Here is a 27,073-nt window from a genome sequence, read left to right as displayed (position 1 = left end):
GCTATTCTGCTGATTGTTTCATTTTTTTATCATTTTTGCCTTCCCACTGCCCATGTTCTTCTCTCCTCCACTCCTTGCATTTTTTTTCTTTTTTCTTTTTTTAATTACCAACTGACAGAAAATGAAAACAATTTCACACTAGCTTTACTGTGAAGATAGACTAATTTTAGTTGATCTTGACCTTCCATGCTCTTTCTTGTTCCAGTTTCTTTGATCTTTGTCCCAGAAATTGCTGTGATGCTGACCAGAGACCTCATGTCTTAGGGAAAGCTTTGTTCCAGACTGGTGTTTAGGCGACTGCTCAATACACATGCTTGCACAGCATTGTATCTGGTATTTTGGAGCGCTGTTCTCCTGGTTCTCCTAAAACATTCACAGAGTAACAGCCATGATTTGACTGGCCTGTCAGTCAGCCAGAGAAAAGCCTTGAGTTGGACCCTGTTCCCAAGGCCAGCTATTCCTGAGACCTAGACCACAGCCAAAGGAGTAGATGGGATTCTGGGTATCTCCAGCAATTTCATTTCTATAGCTTGTATCTGCTGACTGTTTCTTATGTTACCATATGTTTCTCCCACCATGCATTTTAAAAGCTGTTTGGCAGTTACTAGGAAGAGTTTTTTACCCTCTTCATCCATCAGTGTTGCTTTTTTATTTTGGTACTGGAATTCTGGGTTTTCTGATTTAGTACTTCTTCAACTGAGTACCAAAATAAAAGCCAAGACAGTGTTAGTCTTTATCTCCCTTAAACATCAGCTGAATGCTTTCCAAGAGCAAAAAAGGGAGTAATAATGAATAAAGGGAAAAATGATCCTGAGTCCCTGCAAAGAGCATGATCATCTGACATACTTGTCCAGCTCTCTACAGAGCTGTGAATGCACTGAAGTTGACAGGCATGTTAGAATGTGACTCAGAGGAGAGTTGGTCACTCCTGATATTTATGTTGGTTGTAATCTGATTAAGAGCCTACTAAAACTATGTTGCAGCTAAGTACCCTTTCACTGGAATGTTGCTGGAGTTTATCTGTGTTGGCTGTAAAGGGAAGAGATTTTTCTGTGTTCTCTTACGCTGTTTTGAAAAGGGGTATTGAGGCTGCATGAGGTTTGTGCTGTGGAGCTGCTAGGCTATCCTCTGCCACCTTCACTCCTTGATTCTGACCAAGTGCTGAGCTGAATTCAGAAAATATGGGTGAATGATGCAGCTAGGGAAAATGAGAACTTGGCAGCTGGAGAAGAGAACCTGTGAAAATATGAAGGGGATACAGAGGAGTATATTTCTTAAAAGTATGGTAATTTAGTGCCATCTACTGTTAAATTACTGACTCTAGCACCCATAGCCTTCCTCTGAAACTCAGGAGAGAACTTAAAATTTGAACCATATTGCCTTTCATCTCTGACTTCCATAATTAAGATTTCTGAGGGAGATTTTGATATTGAGATAGGGTATTCTGCAGAGGGGTTTTGTGTTACCAAAGAAGCCAGAATTCTCCATCCAAGTTCTTATGCTTTACTCATAATTGAACAATGTGATGGAGGATTATGACACAGGTAGACACACATGTTGCCCACGTGATTTCACCTACACATTATAATATTTTGCTCAAATAGTACCTTTAATTTGAAAACCATCTGAATGTGCACATTCTTTCACAATAATTAGTAGCTGTGCTAGTGAGTGCAATGTTAGGTATGTACTTGTGAAGATGACATTCATGGCTGAAATCTTCTAGATGGTTGGAGAAGGAACTATTGCCTGACAAACGTCATAAATAATCTCTTTAGAAGGGACTAATAATTAATATCCCAATGGCAGCAAAAACTGCAGAAAATAGAGATGGGAAAATTTCTAGTTCATGCATAAGCTATGGTAAGTTTCCTAGAGTGTACTTTATACCACATACTCTTAGGGAAATGTCTTGTGCACTTGTAAATACAGCAGTGAGTCAGGCCAGCTTCAGGAATATGCTTTTCAATGAATAGATCTCTTCTTTTTTCCTTTCTCTGAAATGCTTTTCCTGCCAATTGTTACCTATTAAATTAGTAAATCCCTCATTTATGTGCTCTGGTTTAAACTGTGATTTAGAATGAAAAGGGGAAGAAGTATCAGGAGAAAGGAAGAATGGGCGAATAGTACCGGATGTGGTCTTCAACTGAGATTAACTTCCTAACGTGGTATTTTCAGTCTTCAACAATTCTTTATTTAAACAGGCTTCGTTTATGGGCAGACTGGCTTTCCCATTCTTGGTGTTGTCCTGTAACACAGTTTCACTGCAGTCTGCAGTTCTCCTCACTTCTCTGTATACATTTCCTAATGCTACCCTTCATTTCACTGTTGTGAACCTTTTAAATGGGAAATGCTTTGTACCATGCCATGACCCAGCTATCTGTTTGTCATCACTACCTAAAATAGTAGCATTGTATTCTTCTTGCTCTTACACTTTTGCCATTTTTATTCTTCTTAGAATATTGAATGTATTGTCAAATCAAAGGAATGTGTGAAGAATTTTCTCTTTGGAAAAATAAAAGCCTCCTTTTGAAGGCATACTTCATTGTACTCCTAATGTATCTGATACTATGGTTTCTTTGTTCTTCTTCACAGTTTTTCTTGCACACTGAGTGCATTATTCTTTCTGCTCCTCACCCCAATGCCCCGTGAAGGTGTTCTTGGACTTTTGGCCTGACTCCTGAGAAGGCAGTAGTTGAGTCTCCAGTATGGTCACTCCTTTGCTGTCTCCTATCTTTCCTAGGTTCAGGAGTCTCTGCAGGGCATGGGAAGCAGTGCTGACAGCTGTGACAGTGAAACAACTGTGACATCACACAGTGAGGAACAGAAGACACCAATAGCCGAGGAACTGCCCTGTTTTGATAAGTTCGAGGAGGAGGAGGAGGAAGATGATGAGGAGGAGGATTATGACGATGATGAAGAGGATATTATCTCTCAAGTAGAGAGACGAAAGGTAGGGGCGTCTTCTGATAGCAGAAGGAGTGAAGACAGAAAAATTAGTGACTGTAAAACTGAACAAAATCAAGGACAAGAAAGCAAGTTATCTCATATATCAGAGACAGTCCAAGGAGAGGTTAGCTCTAAAGAGGAAGACATTTCCAGTGAGCACAAAGAATCAGACCTGATAGAGGAAGGCAGTGTGTTTGAGTTTCCTCAGTATCACACACACCATATCCTCAAATCAATGCAATCTCTGGAAGGTGATGGCTCCTCCACATCATCTGTGGACAGAGTTCAGGTTGCCTTGCAAAGAGCTGAGATGAGGATCATCAGCTCACCTGACTCCAAGGCCAGGTGCACTCTGCTTAAGTCAAAAGATCTTCTGAGGAAGCAGAGACTCTGGTTTGCTGAATCGGGCTATCCTCTAAGGCGGTCTCAGTCTCTCCCAACTGCATTGCTGAATCCAGTGAAAGTGGTGTCCTCTGTGAATGTTCAGTTAACTCCAGGAAAAGAGACTCTCTGCAGCCCTCCTTCTTTCACCTACAAGTACACACGAGTGGAGGAGGACAAGGAAGCAGCATCTGAGAATGACAGAAGTGAGGATGAGGCAGCCTCCAGCCATCCTGTGTGCAAATCCACGCTGTTTATTGCACCTTCATCCTCCAAGAAAGAGGTGCCTCAGGCTGGGCAGTCTGAGGAGCTCAGTCCCACCAGGGTACAGAGCTGCCCCCTGCACATGCCAGCAGCCATGTCCCGCTCCACGTGCTCCCTGCATTCCCTCCCCACAGAGTGGCAGGACAGGCCGCTGTGTGAGCACATGAGGACGCTCAGCACCCACAGTATCCCAAGCATCTCTGGCTCTTCCTTCAGTGCCATGCTTTCCCCCTTCAGCTGCCCCTTCTTTCCAAGGCATGGAGTTCCTCATCGTCCTCCTGCCATGAACCCACCCTCCACTGTGGAGATGCAGCTACGCAGGGTCCTACATGACATCAGAAACTCTCTGCAGAACCTCTCGCAGGTAAGAGGAAGCCTAGTTTTGCTCCTGGACAAAGGGGCTCCTTATTTTATACTTACCAAACCAAGGTGATAACCTGAATGTTCCTTTGTGTAGTTCAACAAAACTAAATCAGAATCAATTAAACTAGATCAGGAAAAGAAAGATATTTTGTTCATGTCTGGTTTGCTACTGTTTCAGGAGCTTCTGTTTAAACAGGCAAGTTTGAAGTTTTCAAAGGTGGGAGATTCAGATATTTTGATATTAGGAAAAAGTTTTTCACCCAGAGGGGGGTTGGGCACTGGAACAGGCTCCCCACAGGAGTCACATCACCAAGCCTGATGGAGTTCAAGAAGCATTTGGGCAATGCTCTCAGGCACATGGTGTGATTCTTGGGGCTGTCCTGTGCAGGCCAGGAGTTGGACTTTGATGACCCTTGTGGATCCCTTCCAACTCAATATATTTTGTGATTCTATGATCATCTTTTCAATGCTCCACTTTCTTTGCATTTAATGTTTCCTTGTTCCAGTTGATCTAGAGTGATTTTTTTCCAGTATTTTTTATTTTTTAGCTTTTATGGATATGCTTGGATGGGAGGGAGGAACAGTGTACTCTTTATCAGCTATTATTTTATTTTAAGATGAGAATCATTAGATTTATATTTAAAAATGCATATTTGTAGAATCACAGAATGGTCTGGTCAGTCCTTTGATTTCTCTTCTCTTTGACATACTTCTCATCTAGCTGTTAAAAGTGCATTTTTTTCCTTACAGTCACAAAACTTCAATAATGATGTCAGTGATTGATCTCTGTGTGTTTCTGTGCTGTTTTGTGCCAATCTTTTCCACTTGCAACTCTGGAGCTAGCCAACATGTTCTTGATACCATCAGTCTTTTATTAAGAATTGATTTTGTCAGAGCATGTGAAATTTTACCCATCTCATCACTCAGAGAAGAAAAGTTTGAGAACGCAAGCACGTAAATTTTACCAATTTCTGGCACACCTTCTGCTCCTCCTCTCCTGATTGCCAGCTGTTCCTCCTTTGCCATCCAGGATCCAACTTAGGATCCTGCAAGCTCCTGCTGGAGGCTGTATGGGCAAGGCAGTTACAGACTCTGCTCATTTATGTATGAATATGTGAATGCTATTCAGTTGTAGACCTAAAATTTCTGTGCATTTAACCCAAGAGCAAGCATGCGCCTGCCTGCACCATATTGCAGTTGGGAGGCTGTAGTGGCCTTTTTCGGGCCCCTGTTATTTTATTGACTTTGCCACTAGTCAGAAGTTAGAGGTGAGTCCAGTCTTCCTTTGGTTCTATTATCTGGCCTTGCTTCTCAGAGCAAGATTTGATTCTGTGACCAGCTCTGCAGCAGGAAGCTGTGGTCACCTGTGTTTTAAGTCAACCATTGCTCAAGGTGCTGTTCATGGTGTGCCTGGGAGAAAGTGTTTGCAGAACTTAACCTTCTCTAGAGAATTCTCCCACGTGTACCAGTTGAAGCCTTGATCTGTGTAAGGTTGCAGTGTGCTCAGTACTTCTACCACGCACACCTTTTCTGATGAAAAAGAAATCTCTGTATTATGTCCAGTACTCAAGCTTGTTCAGTCAAAAAAAAAGCATTGGAGGGGATAATAACATTTAGCCCACTTGTTCTTCTTCCACCATATTTTGTCTAAACTAGTTTCATTTTGGGGGCTTGATCCGTCTCACAGAAGAGATTGGTTTGGCACATAGCATACTCAATGGCTAAAGAAAATGTTGAGATGTTTAAATATGTGATTCTGATTTTAAGAGGGAATAAGGAGGACTAGATAAGTTGCTGATAGAACAGGGAACAGAGAAAGCTGGCAGAGGAAAGATAAACCCATCCCCTTGATATGATCATGTTGGAGCAAAACTTCTCTATATGAATGAACATGCTTCACATTTTCCATGGCATATAAATAGTCCTTTAAATTCTTTCAAAATTATATTAGACAAGCTGTGTTTCATGTTTGAGAAGGTAAACATTTTTGCTGTTTCCGCTATTCTTTGTTGTGCTGTGTCTCTACATGTAACAAACCTCTGGATTTTATCTGTTTGCTCCATATTTTGTTGCAACACGCAAATAGAAATTCTTCAATCTTGTTTTCATGAGAGATCATTAGCAAGCTGGGGTCTTTGGATGTAGGCAACATAGTGAGATTGAAAACCAAAATGAGCAAAAATTCCCCAAACTAAGAAATTAAGAAAATCCCATGACAAATTTGACTATAATCAGGATTTCAAAATGGGACACAGTTTAATTTTCTCAGTTCTGGTTTTGGAATTGTTCTTTTTGTCATTAGCTGAGACAATTGAGACTAATAAGTTTTCAAGCATAAATTGTTGCACATGTGTCAGTTAAGAAGTTGTGCTGACATTTTGTAAGGTTGCCTATTTACAACACAGTATTTCCACAGATTTCAGAAATCTCAATGCCAGAAAGGTTGTGGTTTAGTGCCTGCTTTTGGAGTGTCTGGAAAGGATACCTTTCCCATTTCAAATTGTTTGTTTCTTCCTCCTAGTACCCAGTGATGAGGGGTCAGGATCTTTCAGCTGCCACTGGTTACACTACTCAGAGATCATCCATTCTACCTCTCTACGAAGTAAGTGACCCTATTTGTGGAGTGGTACTCAGTCAAAATAAAATACAAGGAAACATCCTAAATGTATCACTGATTGTGCTAACTTTGGGCAGTTCCTTGTCTTTGTCCGCAAGAGAGAGCTTCCTGCAAACAATGTTAAAAATTAATTAATCTAAATACACTTTCATGTGTTTGCTGGTATGATATGGCTGCAAATGTTGTTTTCTTGAGGCATTGTGATGGCACAACATGCAGCTTCCATCATGTGCTGAAGTTGCTGAGGCGCTGTTAGCTCAAAGGGCTCATCTGGGCAAATGTGGCTCAGGATCCAAACTAACTTTAATTCATTTTTCCATGTAATTCATTATTATATTTTTATTTCCCCAGAATACTTTCCAGGAGCTACAAGTGGTGAGGAGAAATCTAAATTTATTCAGAACCCAAATGATGGATTTGGAATTGACTATGTTACGTCAACAGACCACGGTTTATCAGCACATGACAGAGGAGGAAAGGTAAAATGACATTTTTTTAAAAAACAAAAAAGAGAAAATACTCTGGTATGTCACAAAATGTGTTACTGCTCTTGAAATCAGCAAGAAATCTATTTGTTTCAATTTGAACAGGGTTGGAGATGGGGTTTTTTTCCAAAATCTTGTTTACTCTTTTCTTTATACATCTTCATTCTAGAGTTTTTTACTCTTTATTTCTTCCAATCCCTACTTCTCACTAATTTTTTTTTTTCTGCACTTTCTCCAAAGTGGTTCTACAGCTGCAGATTTTCAGTGTTGTTATCATAGGATACTTGAACATAGGATATTGTAGGGGAAAGAAATCTTAAAGGTTTGATTTTAGATCACTCCCATCTTCATAGGTGTAAATAAAGAATGAACACTTAGCATTCAGATACTTTTCCAACTTTCAGTGGCTACTCAGCAGGCTACAGAGGGCATTCATATTCTAGCTCTGAGTGGTTGTGCTCGCCAGGAGTTACAGCAGCAGCAGATCTGGAACAATTTTTGAAACTGATTATATATTTAGTTTAGTTGAATCAGCTCTTGGCCTATCATTTTAAAAGTAAACATGTTTGAAATCAGTTGGCTGCCTTAGACTGTGGCTTCCTGGCCAAAACGTAGCTGTGCGTGCTGGCGAATCTATAACCACACAGGAGAAGTAACGTGATTACTGCATTACTCTCTGGTGCTTGTTCTTATCAGTTTTAAATTGAATTTGATTAGATATGTGTAGAAATACTGATTTCTTCTGCATTTAAAGCTAAAATTTTTGGAGAATGTTGTGTGGTACACTGTATGGTTTTGTTTTTTCTATAGACTGATACATCTTTTCTATAAATGGTAAAAGACTTCTTTGCCATGTAGGCATTCAGCTAACATTTCTGTGTTCTGCTTTGAATTCCCTTGTATGAAGTCCTTTACCTGTGGCACTGTCCTGCTCAGTCACCTCTTGCAGCTGAGTGCAGTGAATGCTTTTGTTGTTTCTGTGATGCCTTGCTGTAGATTCGAAGCCGATCAGCTGCAGAGCCTGAGGAAGTCCGTCCGCATGGAGCTACAGGAGCTGGAGATGCAGCTGGAAGAACGTCTGCTTGCCTTGGAAGACCAGCTCAGAAGTCTGCACATGTCTTCACCTTACAGACCTCAGGCACACATAGTAAATATTACTTTTGCAAGAGCATTATGTTTTTTGTAATGTTCATCACAGAATTGTAGAATAGTTTCGGTTGGAAGGGACCTTTAAAGATCATCTAGTCCAACCCTCCTGCAATGAGCAGGGACAAATAATAACTTGCAAGTGTTATAACTCTTAGAGTGGGATGGAATCTAATGATGCCGGGAGTATCAGGGGTCATATTTTCTCATTTTCAGTCAGTATTTCACCTTGGGGAAAAGGTGTGTGACTTTGTTGGTGTTCATACATGTCAGCACATACCTTGTGGGGTTTTAGGGCTGAGAAAGGCAGACCTCTTCTGTCAGCGCTTTCTTCTTTTTCCTCTTCTTGACCCTGGATTTTCACAGTTTTGGTAGCTAGGGTTTATGTCAAAAATCCTTGGAGCATGGGCTTTCTGGAGTTCTACACTGATTTTCTTGAGAGATGAGGGCAGGGAGATGAGACATTCACAGTGTGTCTTTCCCAAGAAACAGAGTGTGCTTTCTTTCTTAGCTCTGCCAGTCCATGGGAACAAAAACAAAAAACCCAAACAAACAAAACCAAAAAAACCCACACCAAAAAATCCTGCACACACAAAATAACCCCAAACCAAAACAATAAAAAGGGGAAAATCCCATTGTTATGAGTTTTTTCCTCTGTTGCCTTTTGTAGCTCCTTCAGATGAAGACATGGCTTCCTGACAAACAGTGGGAGAAGCTCTGCTCCCACAAACACTCCCCAAAAGCACAAGAAGGGGGATAAAAGGCATTTGTCTATGTTTATTGGTGGCATGGCAATACACTTTCTCTTTCTCTCTTTTTGTGCTGTGGATCTGTCATCAGCCAAACAAAAGCAGCACAGACAAAAAGTGTCACATCTTCTTCCTGGGTTTCATTTCTCTTTCTTAGCCAATCATCTTCTGTAGAAGTAGCACAGGCACAGGCCACATCTTCCTCTTCAGTATTTTGTCATGGTGAAAAAAATTGAAACCCAAGAACAGGAAAATATGGTATTACTGTGATCTCAAGCCAAACTTGCATTCTTTGAACCATGTATAACTTTTTATTTGTAAATCCTTTTATAGAAGAGGGCCAGCTTTAAAAAAGACTGAAATTAACTTTCTCCAACCAGCTTCACTTCCTGTTTCCAACTTTCTGGTTTTACAGAAACTTGTCTAAGATACAGCATGTTTATATGCTAGTTTCTGAGAGCTCTAAGAAAGTCCTAAGTGCATTAACTTAACTTAATTTTTCAGGGTATGTATGGAAGCAGAAGTGCTGATAATTTGTCGTGTCCTTCTCCATTGAACGTCATTGAACCAGTAAGTGTTTACTCTGTGTTTTACTGATGAAAAGAACCAGGAAGGCTTTACTTTAAAATAGGTTGCAGGAGATTAATTTGACACATAATTTTAGAAATGCTTATTCCCTTAAATAGCTTTGTTGAAAACAGCTGCAATTTTCCTTAAGCAGGTTTAACTATAGATGTAAGTGGCTGTAGAGGCTTGTTAGCTTTTAAGAGGAATACGTGGAAGTGAGATGTTTTTTCATTTAGTTGATACAAATGGTGGTACTACCTCATGAATTTTCTGGGGAAAATTATTTTTTTTTTATTTCTGAGCATTTTCTGCTACTGAAAATAAGTAGTTCAAAAACTGCAGAAAGGAAAGAACAAACAAATGAAAATCAAGCCATTACGTGTATGTCTGTCAATGGCTCTGGCAAGATGTCTACATGTTGCAAAAGTCGGTGGCTTGGGGAAGAGCCACAATTTTTATTTATGTTGGCTATAAAAAGGCACATTCTTTTTCATGATCCTCTTTGTTGCAGTCATAAAGGCAAAGGATATATTTATTTTATAGCTGTATTTGTTGCATGGAGGGAATGAGTAAGTGATTAAATAAATAGCAAGAAAACATAGTTATGTCTCTGTGAGACTTTTTTGTTTGCTTATCCGGGACTGTTTCTTTTCTGAATCCTTAGGTCTCTGAGCTTATTCGAGAGCAGTCATTTCTGAAGTCTGAACTTGGTTTAGGACTGGGAGAGCTTGGACTGGAAACTCTCCCAGCAGAGGGTACAGAGTCGGTATTCTCCCATGGAAACTCGGATTCCTCTTCAGTGTGCTCTGGTCACACAGGTAGAAGAGCCAAGAGTCAAAGCAAGAAGTTGTACCGAGCCTCTGTTGCCTTAACACCAACTCCCCCGCTGAGAGCAGGCACTGGACAGCCAGTGGAAAGCTCTGAGGATCTTGCAGACTCCAAGCCAGAGGTGGAGCACAAACTTGAAAAAATCCCTCTCATGCCTTCAGTTGATGAAATCCACAAAGCAGTGGAGCAGGAGGAGCTGCAACAAGTCATACGGGAGGTGAGGAAGGAGGGGCTGAGATCTGGGATGTTTGAACTGAGTTTTCTGAAACCTAAAGACAAGGCTGGCTGTAACTCCTGTCCACTGAGGTTTTCTCTTCCCTCTCCAGCCAAGGCTCCATACTGTTCTTGTGCTGTGTCTGAAAGCTCAGAACACGTCACTAGGTGTTGGAGCCACAGCTCTGTTTATGTGCAAAGCAGTGGACCTTTTCTTCAGTGGTAGTGGTTAGCATGTAAATTAATAGCTAAGTATGGCTGGGAAAGAACTTGCTGTCTCTACTACTTGGTTAAGCAGCAGTATTTCAGATTCCCAAGTGAAAATTTCTGTCATGTTTGCTTGTTAAAACTGGAGTTCATTGAGTGGTGAAGTAATGTTTCTGAAACAATGCTGTAGTAAATGCAAAGTGTATTTTCTAGTCTCTCTACCACAACCACTAAGGACTATAGGAATGTAAGTGAAACAGGCTGAAGGCAGGTGGGAAGTTATTTCAGAGTTTGAGTGATTTTGGACCAATTGTATTGGACTAGTTTTATTGGCAGTCAATGAAAGTGAGGAAAGTGATGGTTATTTTTCCTGTGGGCCAAGTTAAGAAACACGACTAAAACTGTGTGTTTTGTTACTGGCATGACAGAAAAGCTCTCTGGCAATATAACTGGGAAAAGAAGCCAAAGAAACTACTTGTTCTGAAAAGAAGTGCCTGTGAAAAAGTGGAGCGAACTTAGCTCTGAATACAGAAATGGGAATCAAGAATTTGTAGATTTTATTCCCTCTTCTTCACAAGGAGCACTTAGACTTTAGCCAAGGGTCACTGGACACTTAGCCTTTAGCTTGTCCCTTGAAGCTTTTGCATGGCTCTGCCATAGACCACTGAAGGCTAGGTAAGATGTCATGCTTAGAAATGTACAACAGGCCAGGCTGTAATGCTGTGGTACCTTCCAGGTCTGCGTGTGTTGAGGCTGGGGATAATTGGAACCAGCTTTACCTGAGCTTTGTCTGTGAAATGGATGAGATGCATGCCACTCATCAGAAGAGTGGCACGTGAGATATTTAGCACACCTTGCACTGTGCATCTGATTCTGCAGTGAAGGCAGGATGGCCTTTGAATCCAGGTTGTCTGTAAAAATCCATGTGTCAGGGCAGTGGTGCCATGGTGGAGGGTTGCTAAAGGAGAAACTGAGATAGGAAGGAGATCTGTAATTCAAAAGTACTCCAAAAGCAGCAGAGACAAAAAAAAGTACGCTGAAGTCAAAGGACAGAATTATTTCAGTCAATATTTTTTCTGAGGTTAGCCTCTGTGAAAGTTCCTCTTTAGCTTCATTAGTTGACAGCAAATAAAGATGTGTACTCTTTGCACAGAGATTGTTATTTGGGTTGTGTGGCGCTGAGGACATTGTAATGCTGAAAGAATCAACACTGGACTGAGAGGCTACTATTCAAAGATGAGTAGTCAGCAAACAAGAGAGCTTGACTCACTTTGTGAATATTTGAGCACACAGAGAGATTGTCCCTCAGTTTGACTTCATTGGCAGTGGGTTCTGGAGCAACTCAACATTCTCAGCATGAGGAGTTTTGCAGGTCAGAGTGGAGATGTGTCGGCTCAAAGCACTTGGTAGATTTTGCAGAGCCAGAACATGGTATTAAACATATATCAGGAAAATCTTTATTGTTTCATAAGAGTTAAAACAGAGCATAAATTGAAATGGTGCCTTGCTTTAATAGCCCTGTTGTTAGCTAAGGAATTCCAGTTTCATTGTCAAAAGAAAGAAATCTGGTAGGATGCATTCTTGATGTATGCACTCACAAATGTTAAACCCTTGCTCATTCCTCCCATTCTCTGTAGCTGTGTGACCTTATGTTGGGGAGGGAGAAGCCAGGCAGTGGGTGTGATATGCCTGGGTGGGCTGTAATGCATGTGAACTTTGACCTGTAACTATTTGTTCCATGAAAAAACCCATGGTGTTAACTTTTGGCATTAATGGACTAACTCCCTCAGAAAAACATTCAGCACCATGAAGTGTTAAAATAGCAAACAGTAGCTCTCTTGATGAAATACAGCCTGGCCTCCACAGGATTATCACATGAAGTACTTACTGCTTGACTTGTGTAAGTCACAGTCACTAGGAGGGCCATGAGGCTCTCTCACTCTGGTCTTCTCCAGTTTAAAAGATGTTCTAGTTTAAAGATCTTTCTGCTTATGAGCAGTGGAAGTTCTGATTTTGCTAACAGTTCTTCATTATAAATGAAACTTAATGAAGTTACACTTGAAGGAAATGTATAATTTTCCTGTCATCATCTGCTTTAAGAGGCTGTAATGAGTCTTAATGGGACAGAGATGGTCTGACAGAGAATCATCCCTTTTCCATTCACATCCATGTTAGCTCAACATCCCTCAAAATGTCTGTAGGTTGTTCATGTGTGCAGGTGTTGGGTTCCTCATCTTATTATGTTGAGCATAAAATCTCAGCAGCTGCTGCCATGAAGAAGTGGCATGGGAAGAAAACAGAGTAGGAAGCAATTCTAATTATAGAAAATTTACTTCAGATAGTATAAGCACTGTGAAAGATCAGAAGTATAAGCACTGTGAAAAGCCTGGTTCCCATTTTTCATTGGTCAGTGAAGAGCACCTATCTCCAGATTTGCAACAAGTGGTGCACTTCACTCTCAATCAGTTCTTTATTTAGCAGCAACATAATATTGCAGTAATGGTAATTCTTTTCTAGGAAGAGAGGTCACTGGTTTACTGTTAAAAAATGAGAGTGATCCTGTGTTTCCAATGCAATATTGAGTATTGGTGTTTTATCAACGTAGCATAAATGAGTGGTTCTCTCATTTTTCAAATGATCAATTTTTCATTCACTTGCTAAAAGTAATTGATGGAGCATTCATTGACTGCTTTTCTGTCTTCTGTACAGAGGAAGCCTTGGCAGGGGGCTGTGCCCTCTGCAGCGCAAATAGAAGGTGCACCTTGCCCTAAATAATTTATAATGAAAAAGGCAAATATTGGCCATTGGTCACGACACACGCGTGGCACTGAGTCACTGCAGGAGTCAGTGCTGGCTCAGCACACAGGAGTGACCTTGCTGAGTCTGGAGGGGAGGAAGCAGAGGCTGTGAAAAGAGGCAATGGAGGGTGGCCTTGTTGTCCAGGCAGGAAGGTGAGAAGCAGAGGGCTCAAATAATCAAGGTCAAGCCAGAAGCTGTTGGAAGAGCTGAGAATAGAACAGGAGCTGCTTTGCTTCCAGTCTCTACTTTGTTACAAGACTGTCTGTCATACTAGATCATTTACATGCTAATTTGGGAAGTTTTTATGAGCTTTTTTTTTGGAAAGTGAGGTTTATTTTCGTCTGTCTGTTGAGAGAAGGGTACAAAATGACTGTTCTGTAGCATACTCACAGACCCCATGGGATACTGAAGAAGAAAGGTGGAGGCCTCTCTTATGCCTTCTGGACAGTCTGCAGGTTTCCCTGTGCCTACATTTCTAAACCCCAGAGCCCTTACTATGCTGACAGTGGTTCTAAAGCTTTGTACATCAGTGTGTGCATCAGCATAGACATCCTCTGGACTTTCAGCTGTTGGTGAAACAGGCTCTATTGCACAATGGCTTTTCTTTTGTCTGTTAATCAGCAAACAACCCAACTGGAAACGTGTTTCCCAATAATATTACAGTCTCTGAATTTCTGCTTGATGCAAAGTAGTAATGAAATGAGGAACTTTGCCACACTAATGGTTTAGGGATTGAATTGCCTGCCAAAGAGAACAAGGGATAAATAACCTGCTGCTAATGCTGCTGCCACCCTTCTGACGTTGTTGCTTAATCCTTTTGACGCACCGGGAAAAGGGGAGACTAACATGAAAAAGAAAAATGTATTGCTTAACTGGGATGCTGAGTGCTTCTGTGTGACCTTAGGCCAGGCTCTGGCTCTTACCCCCCTGCACCTTCTCACAGTTGTTGTCCTCCTTTGTCCTTGGAACTGTATTTGACTTGTCCCTCCTGAAGACCATCCAAAAAAATAAGTTGGTGCCAAAGATTTATTGTACTTGCAAGAAGCCCATACTGGTTTTCTTTTTCATTCCCTGCTCTTTTCCAGCATAATATGCTCTTGTAGAACTGTGTTTTGCCTCCTTTTCTCCTTTGTTTTCTTTGCTGTAGCAATCAGTGCTCTGCTGTTTTTTGGTGTAGCCTCAGCCACACTCACATGCCTGCAACTGGAAACTCCTAGGTGTGTTTTATATAAAACTTAATGAGTAAATGTTTCTGTCACAATCCTGTGAAAAAATAGCCTTCACTGGCATAGATTAAACCCCTGTGGCCCATTGATGATGTGAGCAACTGTTGAAATTCTTTGTTTTTCCTGCTGAAAGTATGCAATTAGGATTTGTCTTCTTTTCAGTTATTTGAAAACAACAGCTTATGTTCATGGACTTGGACCTGTTCTACAGTGTAATCCATTTGTGAAGGAGATCAATCCTGCCTTCCTTTTCAAGAGAATAACAGCTTGTCAAAAAGTAGTGCATTTGGGATACTTTTGATGTATATATCCTAAAACTTTTTCTTCAGAACTTTGAAGTTTATTCTTTTCTTGGCATAAAACCAGATATCCTAAGTGTAAAACATAAATATATTTACCATCTGGAAATATAGAACTAGTTTGGTTTTCATTTATACAATTTGCAAGAACTTCAAAATTACTTACAGTTATTTTTTCATTCTTCTAATGTTTTTTCCAGTCAGTTTTGAAAGTTGGATTTTAGTGGTACATGTTCGTGGTCAAACATATCTGCAATATCATTTAGTTTTATCCATTGTTTATATAAATTACTGGCCTTTAAACTTTGGCTAATCCCTTTCAGATCAAGGAATCTATTGTTGGTGAAATAAGAAGAGAAATAGTAAGTGGATTGTTAGCAGCTGTATCACCACAAAGCAGATCTGCAACTGCAAAACAGGATGCACAGCCGTGAAACTGGTACTACAGGTAATCTTTGGGGATCTGCAAGAACCAGATTTTATTTTTATTTTAATTGTGTTGAATGTCATTCTTTGCTTTGTTTGCATTTTCTCCTTGAAGCATAAGTGATCAAATTTGAAGTTCATTAAATACAGAGAATACTGATAATCCTGGATAGATTTGGAAAGTCAGCTGGTTGGTAGTTTGGCCCATTCTACTGTCAGCTTTCATAGAGTGGTCCTTGATTTTTAGTTTTAGTGTGCTCTGTGATGACTTTTTTTGTGAATGCATCATGCAAGAGGATTTCTGCAGTTTGCCTGCCTTAGATATGAATAGTATCAAAATACATACTTAAACATAAAAGACCTCCAAAAATCTAATTTAGGTCCTCATCTTCCTTTTTTTTCTCTAGGGTTGGATGTCGTCAGAAGTGCTGTGGGATTCTGCTTTGGGCAGCACCCACCGGTGAAAGTGTCAAGTTGGTTTTGCTTCAGGAAGTGTTAAAGCTGCTGAGATGGGCTACTGTGTTTGGCGCTGGGTTCTCCGATGTGGACCTTTCCTTGAGTTCATCTGTAAGGACTTAGACACTTTAACATTACTTTCCTTAAAGCATCCACAAAATTGTGTCACTCTGAAAGGTTTTGTATTTATTTGTATGTCCCTGTTGTAAATTTTTATGTAGCTAATTTCTTTGTCTAATGATGCATCATGAAACTTGAAGATTTCCAGACATAACCAATTTATAAATAACACGTACACATTCAGCCTAGCTTTTTAAAAAAAATTAGAAAAAACCCCACAACAACCCCTCCCAAAACACTGACCTCTATGAGGTGTTTATTGTGCAATAACTGATCCACTTTAAGAGCTTGAAATAACCAATAATGGTTTCCACTGCTGTTACTTAGTGCCACTTCAAAAGAAGGAAACAATCCTGTTACACAAATTGCTGTTAATTCTTGAGGCGGTTACTATGAGCAGAGTGGTAGAATGACATGAGGTTACTCTTAAAACTACTTAAAGTTCTGACACTGAAAGCCTTATCTTTGTGTAGAAGACAACTTTTAACTAATTTTATTCGCTTCCTTGCTGTTTGCTCATCCCTTTATAGGAAAGTGCCTTATTTAAGCACTGGGGTGGTTTTTTTTGGTGTTGACTACTTGCAGTCATACCAAGAGAAGTTCTGCTTCATATTAACCAAAATGCAATAAAAATGCTATCTTCTGAAAGCAATTAGGATTTGCAACTTGGAATGCATGAATGACCTTGCTTATATTGTGGGGAAAATGGAAAAAAAATCTCTTTTCCTTCTCCATCCCTCACAGAGTGTGTTTTCAGTCAGCCTGGTGAATATCTGATTGTTCCAATGGAGAAAATTGGAAGTCATTGGAGTTTTTATGTGGCCAAATAGACATTTAGTGGATATGTAATATCCCTTTTGGCTGTGCTTGAACTCTCTTTACTCCTTTGCCTTTTCCATCTACTAAAACTCTTCACACTATGTCAAGGTCTTTAATCAAAATAGTTTCAAATATTACAATATTATATGAAAAAGTTTATAAAATTTTAAATTGTGTTAGGAAGACACACAAGGGCTGATTTCTTTAAAAAGTGTATATTAAACCAATAAAATATTTATTTTGCCTATAATTTGTGTCAGTGTTTTGAGTTGTGCGTGGTTTACTCTTAAGCAAAATAAGATAGATTTGATCAAACAATAGACAGAGTGGGGAACAGCAGGAAAGCTTGGGACTTGGCTTTCCAAAAAGCTTTCAGATATTCAAGGACCCTGAAATGTGAGAGCAGTGTTGGCACTTAAAACCACTGTCTTAAAGTTATGGGTTTCTGTTGCTGGTCCAAGAAGTTGATAGGTGACCTCTCATCAGAGTTTTTCCCTGTAAGTAGAGGCAGGGCTTTCTTGAAAACCTTATTCTGCACATTGAAAAGCTGAAATACGACTCTGGCAGCACTGATACATGGCAATCCATACAAGGTGGTAGTTGCAGTAGATTTCTGCCTTGCTTTGCAGCTTGCAAGAGCACGCAGCTCCTTTCCAGAACACCACAGGAGATCAGCCAGCCAGACCCACGTGTCTGCAACCTTCCTTTGCAAATGCAGAAACCCAAAACCTACTCAGCCTGCTCCCCTTGTCCCTCAGCCAGATCAATTAACACTCTTGACCACTTATGTAGGTCCTGTGCCTTTGAGCTGCTCACAGCGACTTTCCAAGAAAGGTGACAGCTGCAGCTCTCAGGGAGTGATGGAGGAAAGCACTTCAGGAGATGGTGGCAGTTGAGCAGGAGCTGCCAGCAGCATCTTCCATGGAGACAGCAGCCTGACTTCCTGCTACTCCCTCAAGAGAAGTCACTTGCTGGTAATGTCCCAGAGTTTCTGAGGTACTTCATGTAGCTTGTAAGAACATTTGATCTCAGCAGTGCAAACCCTAGTGTTTAATATATCCTGAGAAATGAAAAGTACTGCCAAATTTTCATCCAGCTGATGGAAGTCAGATTTTTGAGGTTTGGCTATAATTTAAAATAAAGACATTTCAAAATGACGTTTCTAAAAACTGTACTAAAACTAATGGATATAAAAGTACCAGTTTTTCCATAATCTGGATAACAGATCTTTACCATTCTTAAAGACACTTCCAGATAATATTTCTGAGTGACACTTATATATAGAAATGCCTATAAACTGTTTAAAAAAATTATTTTAGTGGGTGTGTCATATAGGTTAAGTTGAGCTGGTATCAACTTCTATTGACAATTGTTTGTGCCTTAGGAAAGGCCATCATTATTGAACATGTGCCTTTCCTGCATGACTTAGCATAATGGTTTTCTGAGCATGGACAGTTTTTATTTTGTTTAATGATTCAGACTGCTACTTTCCTTGCAAATTAGTGTTGTCTTTTTTTCTGCCAGCCTGGAATTTCGTATGGATTATATGCAGATTCAGACAGATTTATTAGTGGCTGATAAATATTGGTCAACCAAATTTGCAGTGAATAAAGGCAGACAGTATTGCCAGAGATATTTTGCATGCTTTTCTAAAGTTTGCTATGACAGGGACCTTTGTCATTGCCAGTTGGCTGTAGGAGTAATGGGAGCACCCACCTGATCATGTGGCTTAAAGCCTTGTGCCATTGGTGGCATTTTGGCTTTTTCAGTCATGGATGGTCCATGTGGCACCAGGCTCGTTGGAGACAGACTGGGCTCACTGGCTAAAAGGGGTAAAGGATTCTAGCCCATGGGTTGGTAATGGTGATTTGAGAGGGCTTTAAGCTGGCTTGGAAGGGGGAGGGAGAGAAGACCAGGCTCAGTAGCGATGGGCCTAGGGGCAGCGTGGCAGTGCTGGGGTGGAATTGATAGCTCAGCTGATGTGCTTCCACACCAATGCAAACAGTGTCAGTAACAAACAGGAGGAACTGGGAGCCATTGTTCAGCATGGACATAGTGTTCCTCACAGAAATGTGCTGGGATGACTTGTATGGCTGGAGTGCTGCAATGATGGTTGTAAGCCCTTCAGGAGAGATGAGCCAGGAAGCAGAGGCAGCAGGGTGGCTCTGTACATTAGGAGGTGTTTGTTCTGTGCAGAGCCAAGGATAGTGATCATAAGGTTGAGTGCCTGTGGGTGAGAATCAGGGGGGGGAGGAGAGCAAGGCAAAAATCCTGGTGGGAGTCTGTTACAGACCATCCAACCAGGATGAGACAGCAGATGAACTGTTTGATAAGTGCCTGCCTGATATTTCACGATTGTTGGCCTGTGTTCTTGTGGGAGGCTTTATCTTGCCAGATATCTCCTGGAAATTCCAGCAGAGGAGAGGGGGTAGTCCTGTAGTGTGCAGAAGACAACTTCCTGACACAACTGGTAAGTAAGGCTACAAGGGGTGGTGCCCCACTAGATCTGTTCACAAACAAAGAAGGGCTGGTGGGAGATGCTGTGCTCAAGACAGCCTTCAACCACAGAACCACGAAATGATAGTTTCTGATTCTTGATGAAGTAAGGAGAGGGATCAACAAAACCTCAACCTTGAACTTGTAGAGGGCAGATTTTGGCCTGCTCAGGACACTGGTTCAGAGAGTGTCAGTGGGAATCAGTCCTTAATAACTAAGGGGTCCAGCAATGCTGGATATACTTTAGGAAGGAAACTCAAAGATACCAGAGCAGGCCGTCCCCTGTGCTGGAAGAAGAGCTGGTGGGGAAGAAGACTGGTCTGGCTGAACAGGGAGCTTTTACTGGAACTCAGGACAAAAGAGGCTGAAATAAGGAGCAGGCAACTCAGGAAGAGCACAAGGGTGTCATTAGATCATGTAGAAAAAAAATACAAGGCAAAAGCTCAGCTAGAACTCAATCTGGCCACTGCTGTGAAAGATACTAAAAAGTAAGTACATTAACAAAAAGAGGCAGGATGAGGAAAAGTTCCATCATTTATTGGACATGGGGGGTAAAATCGCCACCTAGGATGAAGAAAAGGCTGAGGTACTTAATGCCTCCTTTCCCTCAGTCTTTAACAGACAGAGCACTTATCCTCTAGGCAATCAGCCCCCTGAGCTGCTAGACAGGGACAGGGAGCAGAACAAGCCCCATGCAATACAGGAGGAAGTATTTAGTGACCTGTTGTGCCAAGTAAAACCTCACAAGTCTGTGGGGCCAGGTGGGATTCACTCAAGAGTACTGAGGGAGCTGGCAGAAGAGCTTGCCAAGCCACTCTCCATCATTTGTCATCAGTTCTGGTTAACCAGAAAAGTACCAGCTGGAGACTGCCCAGTGTGACACCCACTGCAAGAAGTGTTGGAAGGAGAATCCTGGGAAGGAGAGGCCTGTCAGCCTGACCTCAGTGCCAGAGAAGGTTACGGATCAGATTAACCTGAGTTCAATCTAGGAAAGGTAGGTCTTGCTCAGGCATTGTGATATTTTCATACCAGATAGCTCACTTAGCCTTGGCTCCTGGCTTGTCCCTACTCATAAAGCAGTCCCATTCCTGCTGCTCCCAGCACCTCTATAGAAAATAGCAAATAATTGTGCCTCAGCGACCTTGCCCAGGTCACAAAAGCCAGATCCTGTCCTCCAGGCATGCCTGGTGTGTCTCAGTCCCTCCCTTGCAGATGCTGCAGGCAGGGCCTTGAGGATTGTTGTGATACCTTTTGGTCTAGCACGTTCTCAGAGGGGGAGGAGGAGGAGGCAAGAAAAAAGGGACATCTGAAGAGTCTCAAATTCAAAATGAGAATTTTAAGAACATGTTCTGAAATTGGCATACGGAGCTTTTGTGGGTACTTGGTGACTTTTCATTTTCTGCCTGGGAATGTGTGTTTGCACAGGAGTTTTCTAAATCAGACTCAAACTGTGGAAATTCATTCCTTGGTTTATCTTCTATGTGTCCTTTATTTTAATTCTTGTTTTAAAAAATACAGTAACAACTGAATTTTATATTTCAGTTTAATTCAGTGATATAGTCAGTCAACTTTTGCATTAAAGATTTAATATGGAAATAATATAATTTTATTCTCAAACCTGTGTACACTACACATTTCTGTTTATTGAAAGATGTATTAGATTTACTCTGTTCTTTGTAAGGAAGCAAATTGTAGCATCTTTTCCTGCCGAAATACCCTCCTAAAATGAGTTCCAGAGTTTTGCTTTCTGCACTATTGAACCATATTAGGCAAGAACCCTTTGACTGTGTACTCAGGTCACGTCCCTTTAATCCAGTTCATTTCCTATGTTTTGGATGTGTGTATTCTATTGATGGTAGTGGATAGGATCTAGCAGTAAATGTTTGTACATTACATTGAAGTGTGGAGAGCTGTGAATATCAGAGGAAGACTGGAATAGGCAGTGTAAGTTCTTCTGTGGTCAGATAAACTAACTTTAAACTGATTCTGATTAAAGCCATACTGCTGAGGAATTATTTATTATCTTAACTAAAAAGCTTGTGTAAATAGAAATAGCTGTATCTTTTTACTTATCTAGGCTTTATGTATCCACATATATAGTTAGTACATAAACAAGTCCAAACCTGATATTCTATGGATAAGAACTGGCAATGGAAATTTGGGTTAGACTGTAACCAGGCCAACAACTCTCACTGAATGTCCCACTGACTCTGTCACTGCTCAGAAAGACTTTCTGTTCTTCTTCTTGACCTGCCTGTGGCAGCACTTGGTACTCATGAGGCAGATGAGATCTGCTCTGCATTCTACCGCCCTGGCAAATTTTAAATTCTTTGCATTTTCTATATATAAATAGCAGACTGTGTTTCCAGCAGCTCAGTGGGAGTCACCCTGTTTGCAATGCTGTTTGGAAAGGAAAATTTCAGTGTCATTTTGAATATGCAATTTTTTATTCTTGGAAGGCTTCTGTCTGATTTTAGCACCCATGAGTGGGGCACAGTGCAGAGCCCCAAAGGGCAAACTGGTGCCCCTGCCTGGGCAGAGGCAGGGAAGAAGCTGTTCATCAGTTTTTTAGGAAAAGGCAGAAGGAAGTGGCACGTTGAAGCCCTTTTGGCTGTAGCAGAAAGCCAGAGTGCTCTGCAGTGTTTCTCCCTCTGATGCTGCTGGGCTGCCCAGCACCATGCTGAGGACATGGTGCTGTGAGGAGAGGGCAGCTGGAGAGCCCAGGGGAAGCACAGGTCAACATATCTTTGTTAAACCACTCACATATCAGTGGCTACAATGGGGATTAAAGTTGTGTCTAGGAGAATTGCCACATCCAAGCTGAGCCCTTGCTCTGCAAAGGCCCCCTGTTGGATCAGGGTACTGTAACTTGGTGCTTCTCTGCATCTGCACTGGTGAATTTAGGAGCCAAAGCCTTAAGCAGGCTCCTTGTTTTACAAGGAACACCAGCTCTCCTCTCCAGAGTGATGCTGCAGTAGTCTCTGACCACACCAGAGGAGCTGAGGCAGATCAGAGCCCCAACAAAAATTGTGCAAAGAGAGTGCAGAACCAAGACCCTTGAATTGCCATCCCAGAAGTCTTGTCTTTGGCTGGAAACAAGATATAAACATTTCCTAAGACACCAGGGAAGTAGCTCAAGCAGGAGCTATGCCACGAGTGCTTCCACAGCTCATCCCTACAGCCGGATATTCTAAATGGCAGTGCTTCATACCAGAACTTAGTGAATGACATAGGAAGGAAAGATCTTGGACAGTTCCTATTATTTTTAATTCCATTATAGTTTTAGCTGAATCATGAAGGCATCTGAAACTGAAATTGTGGGGAGTGCACTAAAAACAGAAGATGAACTACAAGGATGTGTCAGTACTTAAATGTGTTTCAGCTCTCCCCAGACTATGATGCAGTCTATAGAAAATGCCAGCACACTTTGCCTGCAGGCTTCTAATGCTGCAAATTGGTGTAAGAGGGAGACAAGGTAGGCATCCTGAAATGCTATATCTGAGTGCTCTCTCACTATGCCTCTTACACTGTTTTAAAAATGCTGTTATTGTATTAGTGCATGTGAAGATTGTTGGGCTGCCAGCTCCAAGTAGGCACAGGGAGAAAAGCTGCAGGAAGCAAATTCCTCCTCATCAGGTTGTTTAGGAGCCTCTCTCCCAATCCTAGCCAGCCCCATTAAGGATTAGTCCTTGTGTTTTGGTCTGTCCTGTTGTCTGTGTCCCTTCAGAAGATGCCAAAAAGTGGTTTTGTTGGTTTGGGATTTTTGTAAGGTTGTTGAGCTTTTTTCTTATATACCATTAATAAAAATGCATTTGCAACACAATTCCTTTGGGCAGCAATGTCCAGCAATCTAGAGCTGAAACACACTGTTATAATCCTTTGAGTGCTTAACACTTTAATAAATTTCTACTGTCTGAATATAGTTTTAAAAATTACTTTATCATTAACATAAGAAATGTTAAGCCTTTGCAGTGACAATTATAGCTCCTGTGATCAGTAAAACACATTAGAATTACAATTGTATAATTTAATACATTGTTTCATAGACATCAAGAATAGATATTTTATGGAAAACAGATATTGTCTAGAGAAACTTGATATTTAAAATATACAATTTATTAATATTTATAGTAGCAATGCATCTGGAAAACATTTTTTTCACGGTATCTCACGGCAAAAACAAACATTATTTTCCTTCAAGTATCAAAGTTCAAGAGGAAAGCCACAACTTCAGATCCCTGCTTATGTCCTCCCTGTAACCCTGTGTATGTGGTGTGTATATATACCCCGGTATGCCTGAAGCTATAGTTGAAGATAATGGCACATCTGTGCATGAAGGACTTGTGAAACTGGATAATGAGACTGTCCTGAAAACAACTCTCCAGTTGTCCTGGTGAAAGCAGAGTGTGCCTCTCTTACTTTAGTGCCTAAGGCTTCCTTGTGCCACCACAACTTTTACAATTGCACTCTTGCTCTAACTGTGGAAGTCTGTAAAACAAATTATGTTTTGTCTTTGTACGAATAGTGAAGGCTTAAAAATGGTCATATGAAACGCTGAATATCAGTGTTTTGTGACTCTCTTTCATTTGTTGTGGTAAGTGAAGCTAAGCATTTCACTTAAGCACCAAAAACATTCAGGATTCAGACTGAGAGGTCCCAGAATAACCTGGTCTCACACCTTGCTTTGAGCAGGGGTGGTGGATCAAGTATCTCCAGAAGGTCCTGACCAATCAGACTCTTCTGTGATTCAAAAGTCTAAGTTAATGCCACCTAAACTATCATAAGAAATTGCACAGGAAAGTTGCCAGCTACTAGCTGTCAGCTGGGAACCACTATGGTTCACAGTAGCTTTGATTTGGATGAGGAGGGGAATTTTGGCCTTCGTTGAGAGTTATTTTTGATCATTGAGCCAACTGGATCCTTAACCTAAAGTGTATCCTCACCTCCTAAGCTTCATTAGGTCCTTCCCAAACCAGCTAGCCTGTGTGCTTGCCTGCCTCTGTTCAGAAACAGCCTGGTGTTCCAATAATGTGCCATGATTTTAATTTGTAAAATCAAAGCCAAACAAGTATTTCATATCTGCCTTGCTGGTTGGTTCTGTGTCTGGCCAGTTCTCACCCACAATCCTCGCTCCTTCCCCACCTCCTCCACTGGCACAGGTGGGAAAGTACTCAGTGACTCAATCAGCCTGTGGTGAACTGTGAGAATCCTCAGTGCTCTCAGTGGCCTGAACAAAGAACATTTTCAAATTCCTCTGAGTTTTGCAAAGAGGTAGGTTAGATCAATGATTGCTGGATGTCGTTTCACACGCTTCTTTTGAATTAATGTAAAATGACAAGTGAAAATCAATTATATTCACAAAGGAGTAATATTGATATGATTGACGAAATGATTTTCCTGGTCTTGGAATGAGGCACAGATTTTGTACCCTTGAGTAGGATTTAGTCTCTGAATTTTAGTCATCCAAAAGTCATTTAACTACTCTGAATCATCTTTCCTTTTTCTAGAGTTAATGGAGAGAAAATGTAATCTTGAGTAAACACTATATCCCAGTTTGCTTGGATAGGATGAGATGCCCGTTGATGTGCTTAGCATGAGGGAGCCCAGAGAGCTGGCTCAAATGTGAGTGTTCTCAAATCTGGAGTCACGTGAAACGGAGCCCACCAAAAGAAATCACAGTTGAAAACCAGGCTTAAGGTGCAAACCCACCAGAGAAGTGTCATGTAATTGTGGGCAACTCCATAGCATCATCACCAAAAATCTTCCTGTGAGATTTAGTAAAGTCTAAAACTGTAGGATTAAAAAAATATTTGAAAGAGCAAAGGGAATTGATATGTGAAAAGAGGAGAGCGGTTCTGGCACACTGCAACAGAGATCGAATTTTTGAATCCACCCCTTCTGCTACCTCCACCCCCAAAATCTGAAAACTTCCTGATTTGTGTTCATCAATAATTAAGAGCCCATCAGCAATACTCAGAGGGAGCTTGCATTGCACTTCTGAGCAGCCAGTTAGTAATATACGGTGGAGAGATCCTCTTTTTCAAATCCCAAGGCTCCAGGCCATGCAATGCTAGTATTGCATTTTCAATTAGCTTCTGAGTGAATGCTTGGCATATGTGGAAGTGAGCTGGTACACAATTAGCTTATTGTTCCTTTCAGCTTTCTGCTGAGAGGATCTGAAGGGCTGCTGAAGAGAGGGGAGAGGGGAAAAAAAAAAGAAAACAGCCAAGCCAGTGGCATCTCTGTGGATGTGGAACAAGGGAGTCGCTCGGCTGGCGCAGATTCCCGGGCTAAGTCGGGAGTTACAGCTGTTCCTGCGGAGCTCCAGCCGGGCCGTGGGGACGGTGCCGGGGCACAGGCACACACCAGGCTCCAGCTCTTCTCTCGTCTGGCTCACCTCAGCATCACCATGGAGCCCAACAGCCCCAAAAAAATACAGTTTGCTGTGCCCCTGTTTCAGAGCCAAATAGATCCCGAGGCAGCTGAGCAGGTAAGGAGGATGAGTTTCCTTCACTGTTTCAAGGGAATGGGGAGGGAATGGGGCAGGATGTGGGTGAGCACAAGGGATATGTGTGGCCTAAAGGCTTTTCTAGCTTATGTTGGTGAAACTGTAGATTAAATACTCTGGAGGTTATAGTGATGTTTGATATACTTAAAGAGGGAGAAGACTATGTCATCTAGCCAGAATAAGGCTTCTTCACCTCGGGTAGGTTTATTAATGTATATTTTTTGTGCCTTTTCTGTAACTGCGCTTCTACCCTAATACTTGCATTTCACATAAATGCACTCAATGAATATATTCTCAACAAATCCATTCACGTGCATTATATGTACATAAAACAAAGCATAAAGTTCATAATAGGTAAATAAGAGAAATATTTGGAAGAAGACATCTTATTTACCTTGCATTTTAACAAGAGAAAATACAACTAACATTTTGCACAATAGTCATCATTTCAGTTACTTCCTGTATTTCTCATGAGTTTTTACAGTTTTTAAGTCATTTTTATGGTATTTTACATGCCTGAAAAATATATACATGTGGAAATATGCTGTACTTATGTCCTTCTTGGAATAATGTGTGTGCTATTTTAGGTTTTAACTCACTCCCAAAAGATACACATAATAATATATACATATACACTGTACTGATATATATGTATATATATATATATCTCAGTACTGACATCTAAGGAGGAAAATATATCTATTACTGTGTACCTTTTATTAGGCACATCTACTACGTGCAGATGTGCCTAATAAAAGGTCACAGGCAGTCTTGTGAGAAAACTGTGTAAATCTTAATTAGGTGACCCAGTATATTTCTCTCTGTGCAAGTTGTCCTCAACATTTGCTTCTATTTGGGTACGTCTGATTTTGGATGACACCTGGGGAATATAATAACCTTGAAAGTTCCATACCAGCAGCCATGAAATTCTTTGCGCCTTTAAGACAGTCGTCTGGTTTCCTGAATATCCTGATGTTTTCTCTTAAAAGGCAGAGACCTTTTCCAGGAAACGATGAGTTGGGAGTGACCATTGAATGCAAAACATTAGAAGGGTGCAGAAAAAAATTGTTGTGGGTCCTCATTTGTCCGTAGGCACTCCTGAACTATGAGATGTCCATCCCTTACAGAACAGTTCTGCAATGAATTCAAGCAGAA

The 27,073-nt window shown here is 41.0% G+C and overlaps 2 protein-coding genes and 1 long non-coding RNA gene across 6 annotated transcripts in view; 2 read left to right on the top strand and 1 right to left on the bottom strand.

Annotated features, from left to right (window-relative positions):
* ITPRID2 (ITPR interacting domain containing 2) overlaps positions 1–17,164 on the top strand; it is a 40,496-nt gene extending 23,332 nt beyond the window's left edge. For 3 of the 4 annotated variants that reach the window (XM_064434272.1, XM_064434274.1, XM_064434276.1), the window contains 8 exons: positions 2,744–3,958; positions 6,479–6,559; positions 6,926–7,053; positions 8,056–8,206; positions 9,459–9,524; positions 10,186–10,566; positions 15,417–15,541; positions 15,927–17,164. In XM_064434272.1, coding sequence (XP_064290342.1) covers positions 2,744–3,958; positions 6,479–6,559; positions 6,926–7,053; positions 8,056–8,206; positions 9,459–9,524; positions 10,186–10,566; positions 15,417–15,527 — 2,133 coding nt within the window. In that variant the 3' untranslated portion in view covers positions 15,528–15,541; positions 15,927–17,164. Of the gene's footprint in view, positions 1–2,743; positions 3,959–6,478; positions 6,560–6,925; positions 7,054–8,055; positions 8,207–9,458; positions 9,525–10,185; positions 10,567–15,416; positions 15,544–15,926 lie in introns of all 4 variants that reach the window. The other variant, XM_064434273.1, reaches the window with a different exon arrangement.
* Positions 183–2,750, bottom strand: LOC135308798 (uncharacterized). Its single transcript, XR_010369171.1, has 3 exons — positions 2,638–2,750; positions 1,065–1,236; positions 183–363 (listed from the first exon to the last, which is right to left on the bottom strand). It is a non-coding gene; the product is annotated as an uncharacterized LOC135308798 (long non-coding RNA).
* Positions 17,165–25,643: 8,479 nt separating the features above from the next.
* The window catches only part of PPP1R1C (protein phosphatase 1 regulatory inhibitor subunit 1C), a 45,814-nt gene continuing 44,384 nt past the window's right edge, over positions 25,644–27,073 (top strand). Inside the window, exon 1 of the mRNA XM_064434271.1 lies at positions 25,644–25,900. Coding sequence (XP_064290341.1) covers positions 25,820–25,900 — 81 coding nt within the window. The 5' untranslated portion in view covers positions 25,644–25,819. The remainder of the gene's footprint in view (positions 25,901–27,073) is intronic.

Source organism: Passer domesticus, chromosome 10 (assembly GCF_036417665.1).
Source record: "Passer domesticus isolate bPasDom1 chromosome 10, bPasDom1.hap1, whole genome shotgun sequence".
In the NCBI taxonomy this organism is placed as follows: Eukaryota; Metazoa; Chordata; class Aves; order Passeriformes; family Passeridae; genus Passer; species Passer domesticus.
The sequence above is the reverse complement of the archived record's forward strand: the minus strand, read 5'-3'. Positions and strand labels throughout refer to the sequence as shown.